This window comes from Lactuca serriola, chromosome 8 (genome assembly GCF_051521515.1).
Source record: "Lactuca serriola cultivar US96UC23 chromosome 8, Lser_US96UC23_V15, whole genome shotgun sequence".
NCBI lineage: Eukaryota > Viridiplantae > Streptophyta > Magnoliopsida > Asterales > Asteraceae > Lactuca > Lactuca serriola.
The window spans coordinates 72,011,878-72,026,832 of NC_136415.1; the positions used below are offsets into that span (position 1 = coordinate 72,011,878).

Consider the following 14,955-nt stretch of genomic DNA (forward strand, 5'->3'; position numbering starts at 1 on the left):
TTTGAAACATGAGCATAAGGACAAAAATCACAACCTGATTTATTTTAAAGTAAATTACCATTTATGAAATATGAGTATAAGGACAAAAACTACAACTTAATTTATTTTAGAGTAAATTACATGGATAGTCCTTATGGTTTGGGATAATTTACATGTTTGGTCATTAACTTACTTTTTTAGCTCAAACCGTCCCTATAGTTTGATTTCGTTGCACCTTTGGTCCCTGTCAAATTTAGAATGACTATTTTGACCTTACTGATATACTTTTATTTCGTTAATCCTTTTTTTATTATTTAAATTATTTTTAAATAATGTAAACTTTTAATATATTACTGAAAAATGAAACCCACAAGTCCACCCCACCATAACCCTTTTCTCATTTCCGGCACCACATCCGGTCACCATCTTTGGCCATAGATCCAGTTCTCGATACCAACTCCGGTCATCATCTCCGATGATAGATCTAATACCACATAAATCACCCCAAACTAAACTCAAATCCGACCATAAATCGATGTAAAGTTCAACAATACATCAGAAATACATCTAAAATTGAACTTGTACCTCAAATACAAGTTGGATGGTTGCTTCTTCTTGTGGGATTCGTTGCCAAGGGCTTGAGGTGGGTTGTGGGTGTCATTGGTTAACAGGAGAAGGGCGATAGATAATTGTTGGATGGTTCGCTGATTCAGGTTAAAATGGAGAAAATAATCAGAAGGAGTAAGCAAACGTATTTCCCCAACACACAGTCGTTAGACAACAATGTGAAGGTTTTCATCGTCGACGGTGGCGATTTCAGTGGCACAGGGAGGTGTCGCAGGAAAGAAAGGAAAAGGAGGAAGGGGAACTGAGGTGACATTAGTGGTTTAGGTTTCCCTTTCATTCTTCACAATATTAGAGAGAGTACGGACCCATTTCTAATAAAAAAATTCTTTTATAATTTTACTTAATAAGTAAATAAAAAAAACAATTAAAATAATAGATAATGGTAGGGATGAACATAGGTGGGCACCCGCCTCATTTGGCGAGAACCGGAACCAACGGTTCCTAGAAAGTTAGAACCGGAACCGGAACCGCTCTAGGCAGTTCTTAAATGTTTGGAACCAGTCTCGGAACCGGCGGTTCCGGTTCCAGGAGCGGGTAACTCAGTTACATTAATTTTGTTAACTTTTGTTGATAAAACGGTAATTTAGTTCGATCCAAATCAAATCATTTCGGACAAAAAAATGAACAAAATCGGACCTATATACTCTAAACCGGTCTAAGTAACACACACATATTTATATGAAATACTAATATATATATATATATATATATATATATATATATATATATATATATATATATATATATATATATATATATATATATATATATATATATATATACTCATTTATAACCCGTGAGAACCACAACTATAAAATTAATCAAACTTTCATACTAAAAAATCAAAACTATTAGTCAATATTTTAAATAATTATTACTTAGATGATATTTTTTTTAGTTATATAAGTTATAATCGTTGATTTAAATAAATACGTAAAGTTATATCACCTTATAATCTATATTAAATTTATTTTATTTTTTAATCTAATATTATTAATTTAATATAATTAAAGTGAGAAAATTAAAATTTGAAATTTAAAATAGAGAATCAATTATTAATTTAATTGAATTAGTGTGAGCAATTTAAAATTTGAATTTGAAATGGATAATTAATATGTTGACAAATGGCATGATAGTTGACATATAATATTAATAAGGAGTTGTAATACTATGACAATTATCAATAGGGGAATAAAACTATTCTTTTATTAGAATAGGGAGTGGGAAAAAAAGGTTGAGAATGAGGGAACCATTTTTAGTCAAACATTTATTTTACCGCAAAACAATTAGACATATCGGCAGAAATGGATAACGAACATGTGTTTTCCAACCAAAATGTTTCATTAAACTATGCTAATCATTATCTTAATATACCTAAAAACATACCTTTTTTGTTTTTTTTTTTTTTTTTTTTACTTTTAGAAAGCTATTTTTATCGAAAAATTATTTGAAATATATCAAAATTCATAATTTTTTATTCTCTATAAATAGACATCCATATTGATATAGTTTTAAGATAAAATAAAAATAAATTATTTTTTTAGAGTTTCAGCTCTCGTTATTCATAAGTGAATAAAAATCTATCAGATTTTTATTACAGTACATTTGTTATTTACTTATGAATAAAACGTATGTTTAACTTTTTTTTAAATAGTTTGAGTATCGTTCATATATGAATATAGCACGTAATAAAGTTTTCTTACTTAAAATATATTTTTTACATCATCTTTCATCATATATTATATTTATATATGAATAAAACGTGTATTACTTGCCGTCATATTTGATAGTCATATATAAATAAAACATTTTTCAAAATTTTGTTATAGTTAATTTGTTATTCATATATGAATAAGTATTATAAATGATACTTAAACTATAAAAAAATATTTTTGTTATTCATAAGTGAATAACGAATGTACTGTAGTAAAAATCTGATGCATTTCTATTTACTTATGAATAACGATAGCTGAAACAATAAAAAAATAAAAATTTTACTTTATCTAAAAACTATAGCAATATGGATGTAGAGAATAAAAAATTATGAATTTTGATATATTTTAAATCATTTTTGATTAAAATAGCTCCTTAAAAATTAAAAAAACGAAAACAAAACTATGTTTTTGTATATATTAAGATAATGTTTTGTTGGAAAATGAATACACATGTGTATTCGTTTTCCATTTCCGCTGGTATGATGAAGACTTTTGCGGAAAAAAAAAATAAGTGGTTGAGAATTATTCCCTAATTTTCAATCTTTTTTATTTTTCTAAATTGAACTTACCTCTCTCTCTCTATCTCTCTCTCTCTCTCTCTCTATATATATATATATATATATATATATATATATATATATATGTGTGTGTGTGTGTGTGTGTGTGTATGTGTGTGGAAAAGTTCAATAGAGAATCATTATTGATCAAAGAACCAAAGAACCAATCCAAAGCTTCGAAATTAAAGCGATCAACGAGAAAAGAAAGAGTTGTAGACTTTTACAATGGACGCATATGCACCGGATTATAACAAAACTCACTTCCTTTTTTTCGTTTAATTTTTTTTAGGCCATTTTTTTATCGAAAAAAAACCGAGTATACCGTTGTTCATAATTTTTCGTCCTCTTTCCAAAGAGATTCATGATGATATATTAAAAACAAACTTTTTTTTTTCGAAAAAAAACACACTTCATTTTCTTTGTCGAAAAGTTAAGATCTATTTTTTTTATTGAGAATAATTAATAAATATATCAACTTTTATGCTTTTTTGTACTTTTTAAATATAGATTCATATTCATGTAAAAAAGACGATATTTCATTTTATATTCACATTGTGAACCTTTTCATATTTATATTGTGAACCTGTTCAGATTCACATTGTCAACCTTCTAAGATTCACAGTGTGAATAGTAAGTCGGATTCATAGTGTGAATCTGAACTGATCGAGTTTTTTTTTACATTGTGAATGTTAAAAATTGAAATATTTACACTTTAGATTCACAGTGTGAATCTACACTGATCGAAGTTTTTTTTAACCTTCTCAGATTCACAGTGTGTATAATCATAAGTCAAATTCACAATGTGATCAAGCTTTTTCACATTGTGAATGTTGAAAATTGAAATATTTACAGTCTAGATTCATCGTGTGAATCTACACTTTTCGAGTTTTTTTTAGTCGGTATTGATGTTTGTTGATAAAGTACAAAATATTAATATTTTTGGTATAATTAGTTTTTTTTTATAAAAATAAACTTAAATATTGAAATAACTAACAAAATGAAGTGGGTTTTTTTCGAAAAAAAAATCGATTTTTATATATCAATATGGATCTCTATGGAATGAGGACGAAAAATCGAGAACAACGATATATTTGAGTTTTTTTTTTGATGAAAAATGTGGCCTAAAAAAATTTAAAACGAAAAAAATGTGAGTTTTTTTGGTAAAGAGGTGAATTTTTTGGTATAATCCGGTGTGTGTGCGTCCAATATAAAAATGTATATCTATTTTTTTGGCCATTAATCATTATGATTTCTGACGCTTACGATTGGTTCCTTAGTTCTTTGTTAATTATGGTTCTCTATATATCATATATACTTATAAAGCTAGCATTTTTTCTTGAATCTTATGAATTTGAAACCCCCATTCTTTTTTCCTTTCACCACATTTATTTGAAACTCCTATGACTTCTCAATTTCTTTATAATAATAATTAAAATTTTGTAATTAGGTTAAATAAATATCAAATGTAAAGTGTATTCATATATAAAGTAAATTTCAATATTAAAATAATATCTTTAATTCTACTTATAAAATGATGCTTTTTAACTTTTAACATATTATACTTAATTTATTAGTTTTAATATATTTTTGGATGTAAACCATTATCATTTTAAAGGTATAATTTTTGAACAATTTGTATAAAATACTTAAATTATTAATTAAAATATAAAATTATAGGCTCAACTTAAATATAAATTTTATTCAATTTAAACAACCCAAAGATTATTTTATAAATAGTTAAAAGTGATAAATTGTAGTGTCTTTCTAATAATAATTGTAAGTTGGTTAATAAGGTTAAATAAATATCAAACCTAAAGTGTAATCATAAATAGACTAAATTTCAATTTTAAAATAATATCTTTACTTCTATTTATAAAGTTATATCTTTAAATTTTAACATATTATACTTAATTTATTAGATTTAAAATGTTGTTGCATGTGAACCTCTATCAGTTTAAAGCTACAATTTTTGAACAGTTTGGACAAAATACTTAAATTGTTAATTTAAATATAACATTATAGTGTCAACTTAAATATAAATTTTAGTTCCACTAAAATAACCAAATAATATTTTGTAAATAGTTAAAAGTGACAAATTATAGTGATAAATGCAAAAACTAAATTGTAATATTAGTTTAACTAAAATATATCCTAAATATATTTATATAATCGTTAAAAATTTTCAAATAAGTAGCTTAAAATAACTTATAATAACAATAGTTAAAAATAACTCTATATAAATGATTATATTGTTACCTTTAAAATCAAAAAAATAATGTTTGATGTTTTAAATAATTATAATAATAGAAATTAAAACATTAAACAAAGAAATTTTAAAAAATTAGTTAAAAATAACAACTATAAATAATATTAAACCATATATAATATTTAATTTTATTAATGTATAACTCGCGAGTAGAACTTATTCAAACGATTGAGATTATGATGTTATAATAGATTTATATAATATCATATAATTCAAAATAATCAATATATTATATCAAATTAATATACGAATTATTATATCAAATCTAACAACAACGTTAGTGTTATATTTTAAAAAATATATAGTTGTAAAGATTTCAACTATATAGGTGTTTCTGCGCATTACAATGTCAACTCAAATATAAATTTCAGTTCCAATTAAAAAAACTAAAGAATATTTTGTAAATAGTTAAAAGTGATAAATTGTAGCGATAAAAGCAAAAACTAAATTGTAATTTTGATTTAACTAAAATATTTCTTAAATATATTTTTATAATCGTTAAAAGTTTCCAAATAAGTAGCTTAAAATAACTTACAATAACAATAGTAAAAAAAACAACTCTATATAAATGATTATATTGTTAGCTTTAAAATAAAAAAAACAATGTTTGATGTTTTAAATAATTATAATGATAGAAATTAAAACATTAAACAAATAAGTTTGAAAAAATTAATTAACAATAAAAACAACTATAAATAACATCAAATCATATATCATATTTAATTTTATTCATGTGTAACTCGCGAGTAGAAGTCATTCAAACGATTGAGATTATGAAGTTATAATAAATGTATATATTATCATATAATTCAAAATAATCAATATATTATAACAATTTAGTATATACAAATTATTATATCAAATTTAACAACAATGTTATTGTTATATTTAAAAAATCATATATTTGTAAAGACTTCAACTATATACGTGTTTCTGCGCAACACGCGGGCATTCGCCTAGTATATATATATATATATATATATATATATATATATATATATATATATATATATATATATATAGGTAGGTTCAAATGTTTCTCACACCTATTTTGTGCTACAATGCACCAATAGAATTTAGTATTAATTATATGTATATTAAATGTTATCCATACTTATAACTTATTTTTATGGAAAGTAATTAAATTCGTTATTAATGTCAACAATAATATTCTTTCAATATGAATTCATATATAGAAGAATGAGAGTGCATTCCAGCAGAATGAGAGTATATTCTAGTAGAATACACTCTCGTTCTTCATATTCCATGAAACTTTATTGTATTTTAAATGAGTGAGTCCTAAAACAAAATACGAACCCATATATTAAAATCTGGGTGCGAATTCATTCTAAAAGAATGTTATTGTTGACATTAATGACGGATTTAATTAATTTCCATAAAAAAGAATTATAATTATGGATATCATTTAATATACATATAATTATGGAAATCATTTAATATCTATATTTATTTAATTAAATAATTATTTAATTTTACTAAATTCATATTGGTGCATTGTAGCACACAATAAATGTAATATATATATATATATATATATATATATATATATATATATATATATATATATATATATATATATATATATATATATGGAAAATTGAATATACCCTTAAGGGTATATAAGGATAGGTACCCTAACCCACCATAATACATCGTTTTGTTTGATATATTTATTATAATGTTCTTAAACTTTAACCTTAACTTGATTACTTTCAAGATTTTCGAAATTTCACTATTATCTTTCTCTTACATCACATATTTATGTCGAACACCTACTAGGCTTTATATATTATAGTTAAAAATTAAAATTGTGTAAGAGGAAGATAAATATGAAATTTATATAAATCTTGGAATTAAATCAAGTTAGAAGTTGAATTAGAAGAACATTGGACAATTACAATATGTATATATGATACAAAACGAAATAATATTGTGAGTTTGGATACCTAAGTGAATATACCCTTAAGGGTATATTCACTTATATATATATATATATATATATATATATATATATATATATATATATATATATATATATATATATATATATATATATAATCGGTTCCGACAAGTATTCGACAGGTAACGGTTCCAAAAAAATAGAACCGGAACCACTTAAGGTGGTTCCAATTCTAGAACCAACAATTTAGAGGCGCTTCCGGTTTCAAAATCGGGTATCCGGTTCCGATGCGCATCATTAGATAAGGGTATATCAGTTATTTTAAGTTGGCTAGGGACCAACAAAGTAACAAAATAAAACTATAAGAATAATCCGAGTTAAAAAATAAAGTTAGGGACTAAACTCATAATTTACTTCAAACCATATGGACCATTTGTTTAATTTACTCTTTATTTTATGACCAAAAAAATTTTAAAAATTATTCGGCGACCAAATTTGTAATGTTCTCTTATTTATAATTACTTTTTCATATCCTTTCTAGAGAGAGGGTAGTCAACGATAGAGGAAAGATACCGACCTACTCAAATTGATCCTTGTTCGAAAGAGAAATTAAGGAAGGAGTTTTCCGAAATTGAAGTATAAGCTTGCAAACTGGAGAGCTTAGAGAGGGCGTCTGCTAAAAGTTTGGTGCTGCTGGGAATTTGGGGTACGTTCCCTAAACTGATAACTTGATGAATCACAAATTATCAAGAAAGAAATGGAAGCGTTTAGCTGTTAATGAAGTTTTTATATATATATATATATATATATATATATATATATATATATATATATATATATATATATATATATATATATATATATATATATATATATATATATATACACCGGTTTTTACGGGTTTTAGGACCGGTCGGACCAATTGAACCATCGGACCATTAAGACGGCCGGTTCAATGTCCGTTCCGGTTTTCAAAACCTTGCAAAAAACTGTTCCGCCTTGTACACCCACCCATATACGTCGTTGCCTTCACAGTGGCCCCTTCCTTGCCCTTGGTTAGAGATTGGTGGCTGCCATGGTTGGTCCCATGTGATTGCTTCTTGGAAAGTGCTGATCTCAATCCCCCATCCATCACCGGTGTATGATTTAAACTTGCTATTGTTGGAACCGTCCCCAGGGTGAAGGGAGGTGGTCCAAGGAATCTTTGTTCATCGAACAGAAAGGAGGATGTGGCGTGTAAGAAGGTTGGGGTTGCGATTGCATGTGTGGTTGCATGATTGGTGGCTGTTGCCAACCCCTGGAGGCAGTTTTTAGCGGAATAGAAGCAGCCACCTTAGTGATTGTAACAATTGGAGGGGTCACCTGGGGAATTGGTTGCGTAGGCGGTGGTGGTGGTGGTTACGATGCCCTAAGTAGGAGGGCCATTATTTCTTAATTGCTTGTCTACTTTCCGATTCTGCCCTCATCTCCACCAATTCTTGATCCACCTTCTCGAACCGCTCCAGTGATTGTGTTTGAAAATCTACTAGATTCTTATCAAGAGTCGGATCCTTGTTGAGGTTTCAGGCGGCAGTATCAGATCGGGTGTCTGGTTTTCCCATGGTTCAAGTAAGAGGATAAATCCTAAACAAAATCAAATACCATATAATTACCATAAATATTTTAAATTACGAAAAGTACTAAACAGCCCCCGGAGAATGCTTCTTGCGCCTCTGATAGACTTTTGTCAACTTTGGTGGGTTCATATCAGAAAACAAAGTTGATGAATTACTGAAATGACTAATCCAGAGTAAATTTCAAGTATCTATAGTATTAAAAAGCTTGGACCTTTATTCTATGAATACCATTTGTCTTCATAACTATAAACTTTTCAAAAAACAAATTGTTTATTGACATATTAATTAGTCATTGTAGTACATGGTATTTATGTAAAGCCCATCCTCCAACAAGTTATCATCTCATATATTTATTTTTAGAACAGCCAACTCATACACCCATTACGTTACCTTTTGGGTTTAAAGATCTATTAGTCATTGTTGATTAAAGACCATTATAAAATATTGATAACACTGATTTGGGTTTAAAGATCTATTATTATCTTGTTTTTCTTATATGTTTTATAGATATTTTATTAAATAACTGAACACTTCAGTTGATTCAGTTGATTTCCATATGTGGATGGAAGGAACTAGTTTATGCGTGTGTGTGTGTGCCATTTTCCTTCAAATCTTGTCACGTTTTATACATTTTTGACTTGTTTGCACTTTTATTAAACAGTTGCTGCCAAATTTGAAGTTATTGAAACTTTGTGATATGAATAACCTAATCATGACACCAGATTTTATTGGACTTCCAAATCTTGAAAGGTTCATTCTTAATGGATGTGGGTATTTAGAAGAAATTCATCCATCGTTTGGATGCTTGGAAAAGCTTGTTTTCTTATCTATAGAATATTGTCCCAGTCTTGAGATGTTTCCACCGATTAGGGGAATAAAGAAACTTGATACCCTTTCATTCAAAGGACACCTCAAACTTGTTAAGTTTCCAAAGATCCAACAACAGAAAATGGAGAATTTACCACATCTTGATTTGGATAATAGTGGGAATGAAATTGCATCCTACATAGAATCTTGTCCAAAATTTTTTGTTAATTGTTGCAGCAATCTTCCTGGTGTAGAATGTTTATGTCGGTTAGGGTTTTTTAACAACTGGCAAGAACTCCGCTTCTTAAGGAAGTTGGATCTGCACTGGTTCAACTTGCGAGATAAAGACCTAGGCTCTAATGTTTTAGAGTTGCCCAACTTGCAACAGCTCGATCTAAGAGGAAATAAGTTTTCACGATTAAGTTTTAGTTGCTTCCGACTTCCTCGGCTCAAATGGCTCAACGTGTCATGGTGCCAAGGACTTGTAGAGTTGTCGGAGCTGCCATCAAGTATGGCCGTTGTCATAGCAGATTTTTGTGGCTCACTTGAAAGCATTGGAGATATTTCAAACTGTAAATGGTTGTGGAAAGTCTCACTTCGGGGGGACAAGAAAGTAGGTCCACTTGTTGGTGAGATATTACTAGACTCCATGCTCCAGGTTTGCCTCTACTCTACGTACCTTTTGAATTTCGATCTTTATCATATATTTATCAAAACATACAAATACATGAATGTGTTTTTATGGCAGGGAAATGCTATTGAAGATCATTTTATCAATGTTGTTCTTGAACAGCAGATTCCAAAGGGGTTTGTAGGTAGGTTCTTTAGGGGAAAAACATTTACAAAGCGTCACCCACATGTTAAATGGGACCTATATACCCAGCATATTCAATCTCATGATGACACGTTTATACTGCATCTTCCAGATGATTGGTGCAATGACTTTTGTGGGTTCTTAATACGTATTGTTACCCAGGACCTAACAATGTGGATGGATATAAGCATCAAGCAGGATCCAGATGAAGAAGATTCTCGGTTTGAGATTTGGCAGGAATCCAATGAGGTACCAGAGCCTGAATATGGTGGAGATGTTAGGACACACGTGGGATATGTTTCCTTTAGTTCATTGAGGCAGACCACATCATTGAGTCCATCATACAATATCATTTCATTTTCCATAAAGGGGTATTGGACTTCATTTGCAGCTGAGCTCGTTCCTAGAAAAAGTAAAGATGATCCGGTGCAAACAAGAAAATTTGCAACAGATTGCTCAGAATTTTGGGATGAGGCAAATGATGCATCTAAGGAATTTATGATCCAAGATAATTCTAAGTCTTCTATCAATATTATATGGAAATAAAACATCTATCAGATCCATACACCCATATATCTCTCAACTCTTTGCCGGTTCATATAGTCTGCACTCTGAATTTATGAATGCGATTACACTGCGCATCATACATTGAAAAACAGATTGCAAAGGTGATTGCATATCAAGGTAAAAACTCCTGATTTGATCCTAGGTTTTGATACTGTAAGATACATCGAGTATTGAAAGAGAATGCTTGGTATATAAGCTTTAGCTAATTCATATGACTACACTTTGTATTTATACAGCAAAGGAAAGCACCACCTCTATATCATGACAGGGTGTGACTCACAGCAGAGCGAACAATCACCTGTAAGGCACATCATATATAACTGCCTCCAACTACCACGATATTATAGTCTAACATAACACATCAAGGGAGCAAGAAGATGCAAGATCAGAAGTAGGTTTATGTAATAGAAATACTCTAATTGTTCTCAATGATGTCTATGACCTTGACCAGCTAAAGGTGCTAGGTGGATTACATGATTGATGTGATCTATGGTGTCAGTTTATTATCACATAATGAGGCTAATGCTCTTTCATAGACATGCGTATTATCAAAATTCCAACTCAACCCTTGCATCATTTTATTTCTTTGTTGCAGGCAAATGACAAGATTAAAGAGATAATACATCAAAGGACTTCATCACTTTTTCCTAAGCTTGTCAAAAACATGAAGAAGCCAAGGTTCCTTCTATTTACCATGTTTTGGTAAATAATTTACAAACTACATTGTTTTGGTAAATACTTTTTACAACTACTGCTATTTAGTTAAAAACTCCAAGATGAGAAGTAGGTTATGTAATAATAGAAATACTGTAATTTATTTCAATGATGTCAATGACCTTGACCAAATAGAGGTGCTCGGTGGATTACATGATTGGTTTGATGAAGTGCCCCACATAATGAAGCTGTTCAGCACTATCGTAGACATGCATATCAGCCTATCATATATATTCTAACTCAACCCTTGCATCATTTTATTTGTTTATTGCAGGCAAATGACATGATTAAAGAGATAATAAATACATCAAAGGTCTTCATCATGTATTCCCAAGCTTGTTAAAAACAAGAAGCTAAGGTTCCTTCTATGTGCCTTTCTTCTTTCACCAACAATGTTGAAGGGCCCAATTGTCTTTCTCATAAGTTGCACCTTATTTGTTGGTCGTATCTCGTGTGTTATCCTGCAAATCCGATAGTCAGTTTCCAACCCATGTAGCTTGTTGTTCTACAATCGTACGAGAGCTTGCAAAAAAGAGCTTTGGAGGGGTTGTAAGATAAATCAAATGTTTCTTTAATTAACATATAAAAACTTTGGATCCTGTGTAAAAAGTCTGACTAATTTATTCTGTAATTTGTTTTTAGATATATTGGTAAAACTGTTTGTTGTGGCTTTGAGTATTGGTCTTATCGAGCAACTTTAGTGTAGCTTTACAATCTATATAAGTTAATGTGCACAAAGCACCTGATAATCTGATATGAAACCTGCTTATTTCCTCAACTTCAGAACATTATTTCATCTTTGTCTTCCTGCACATCATTCGGACAGCTCTGGAATATGCAATGAAAATGTTGATGTATATGTTTTTAGCTTTGAATTAGTTTAGACATCTTTGGAGTGCAACAAAGATTTAAGCTATTGGGTTATTGTTATTAATAATGATTTCGAAATGAAACTATAACTTTATTAATTGAACCCAACATCTCAATATACGATGAGTAATTATATAAACCCAAACATATGAATCATAAGTGTGTTGTTTTCCATGGCAGGATAATGCTATTGAAGATTACTTTTTCAGTCTTGCAATTGAAGATATGAATCCAGGGAGGCTTTTTGGTAGATTGTTGTTTAGGGTTGGAACATTTACACTTCATCTACCACAATGACTTTTTCTGTGTTGTTCTCTAATAATAAAGTCATCAAGCAGGAGGTAGATGAAGGTTCTCTATTTGAGCTTTCACATGAGTCTAGTGTAGCAGTGGAGCCTTAATATGGTGGAACGACATGTGTAGGATATGTTTCCTTTGGTTCATTGAGGAACACCACATTTTCGAATTCATCATACACTATGATATATATAATAACAAATGTTACAGTTTTGGTACCCCGAGAACTACAAACATACAATACAATACATATAATAATTTTTTGTTTCCTAGTCTAATAGAAACTTTGTTAGTTGTTACTACCTTGATATTTTCCTTACAAAACCTGTACTATTTTCAATCAAACTTGAGATAAAGAGCACGGAAAATTCTTACTGTTTGAACATCACTGATATATCCCGAGCTGGATCAAATAATGCCATTAGAGGATCCCACTTCAGCATAGAACATATTTTGCACTGGCATACAATTAAAAAGCTCAAAATAAACTTTTAATTTTCAAACTAATTTCGGGGACCAATTATAGGCAGTTTTTCGACTTTTAATCCAATTATTCTTTCCATAGCATTTCATTTTTTTCTGGAATAAATGGCAATCAAGTTTCAGGATTGTGAATTGGAAAAGTAGGATCTCATATATTTTACTAGGAATCAGCAGAATATCAATGCCAACTAGATTGCTATCAACTTAAGTAACTAAATTAAGATAAAGAAGGATAAACAAATAGATCAAAATGGGTTCAAAACATATAAAATTCATTCAATCAGCTTCAACATAAAAGGCTAAAAGCCACAATAACTAGATTGGAGTTTCTTCATCCAGTAAAACTACAAGGGAGAATGACATTTTTTTCTGATAATTTGGGCTAATGAATAGGAAGGGAATCCCTACTTTTCTGTTTGCTGCTCAATATACATCTTTTTTGGAATCTTCTGGTACTATATGAACTAAAACACTAACACAGCCTAATAAGTCAGTAACTCATTGATAATGATATTAATTAGTATGTGAACTGTAAACATATACAGATCAGACTTTGGATTATGTAAAAGGTAAACCATATTGGAATTGGAAAATATAGCGGCCTAATTGCCTTATTGGTCCCTTTAATGGGAAAATCACAGATAAATTTGGGTATCATATATTCAACAGGACAACAGCATATCTAAACAGAGATCTCGAATCAAAGACAATTTGCATAATTGGTTCCTTTGATGGGAAAAACCGAAGAAGCCAGATGCATAAAGTAGCAGATTGATGATGTTAAAATCAGGGCCGATTCCTCTATTCAACAGAAAACAGGAAAACAGCATAAGATGAAATCAAAAACAGATAAATGGCGAACAATTGCATTGACAGAGAATGGGAGAACGAGTGTGATGATATGGAAAGGGTATTGGGGGACCGATGTACATAATAATATAGGTCGAATTGGAGTCATCTGAATCGTTCCTCACTTACTTGATAGTCGGATTACAGGATTTTGGAATCCCGTATCATCGTCTTCTGATCTCCTCCCTTATTTTTTTTTTTTTTTTTTTTTTTTTTTTTTTTTTTTTTTTGTCAAGACTCAATAACAAGGGAGTAAATCAGAACAAGGCTGTTGGAAAGGGAGTGTTTGGGAATTTGGATTCATTATTGGCGTTTGTTAGGGTATTTTCATTTTTTTTTCTTTTTTCTTTTTCATCCTAACTTAAAATTGTTTGTTACTCAGATCCCAACCTCATTTCTCATGATGAAGCATTGCCAAGATCAAGTTTTTACTTGTTCAATAAACAGAGGAAAAAGAAAAAACATATCATAATCAATATTTTTATTTTCAATATCAAAATGGTTTTTGCACTTAAGCAAGATAATAAATTTACAAATTAATATTAAAACCTACTAATGATCTTTAAGACCTAGTCAAGTGTGGAAGCAAAAAGGTCCAATACATGACCTAGGCTAACCCTATGCTTTAAAAGTTCTTCATAAAATTAAATCTTATTCCTTAAATACAATATTCCATTTTTATCAAGATCTTCTTTATGTGAACATACCTGACCCAATAGGTTTTTGGTACAAATCCTCCCTAATAAATGAAAATACTTTTGCCACTTGTCATATTCTTAAGCCTTTTGCCACATGTAAATTTGTGGTTTTTTTTTTGAATAAAATTAATTCCACATGGAATTTTGTGGTTTTTTTTGTATTAAATATAAAACC

The 14,955-nt window shown here is 29.4% G+C and overlaps 1 protein-coding gene and 1 long non-coding RNA gene across 8 annotated transcripts; one reads left to right on the forward strand and one right to left on the reverse strand.

Annotated features, from left to right (window-relative positions):
• The first annotated feature begins 8,064 nt into the window (after positions 1-8,064).
• LOC145065920 (TMV resistance protein N-like) lies at positions 8,065-13,022 on the forward strand. 7 transcript variants are annotated; one of them, XM_079013031.1, is made up of 6 exons: positions 8,065-10,146; positions 10,237-10,986; positions 11,106-11,260; positions 11,465-11,600; positions 11,858-11,941; positions 12,634-13,022. In XM_079013031.1, the coding sequence occupies exons 1-2, from the start codon at positions 9,379-9,381 to the stop codon at positions 10,846-10,848; spliced, it is 1,380 nt and encodes a 459-aa protein (XP_078869157.1). In that variant the 5' UTR covers positions 8,065-9,378; the 3' UTR covers positions 10,849-10,986; positions 11,106-11,260; positions 11,465-11,600; positions 11,858-11,941; positions 12,634-13,022. The 7 variants fall into 7 exon arrangements, with proteins under 7 accessions (XP_078869157.1, XP_078869160.1, XP_078869161.1 ...); XM_079013034.1 differs by having other exon boundaries at positions 11,465-11,571; XM_079013035.1 differs by having other exon boundaries at positions 11,465-11,547.
• On the reverse strand, positions 12,912-14,271 carry LOC145065922 (uncharacterized). The gene is made up of 2 exons (XR_013688582.1): positions 14,212-14,271; positions 12,912-13,208 (listed from the first exon to the last, which is right to left on the reverse strand). It is a non-coding gene; the product is annotated as an uncharacterized LOC145065922 (long non-coding RNA).
• Positions 14,272-14,955: the final 684 nt, after the last annotated feature.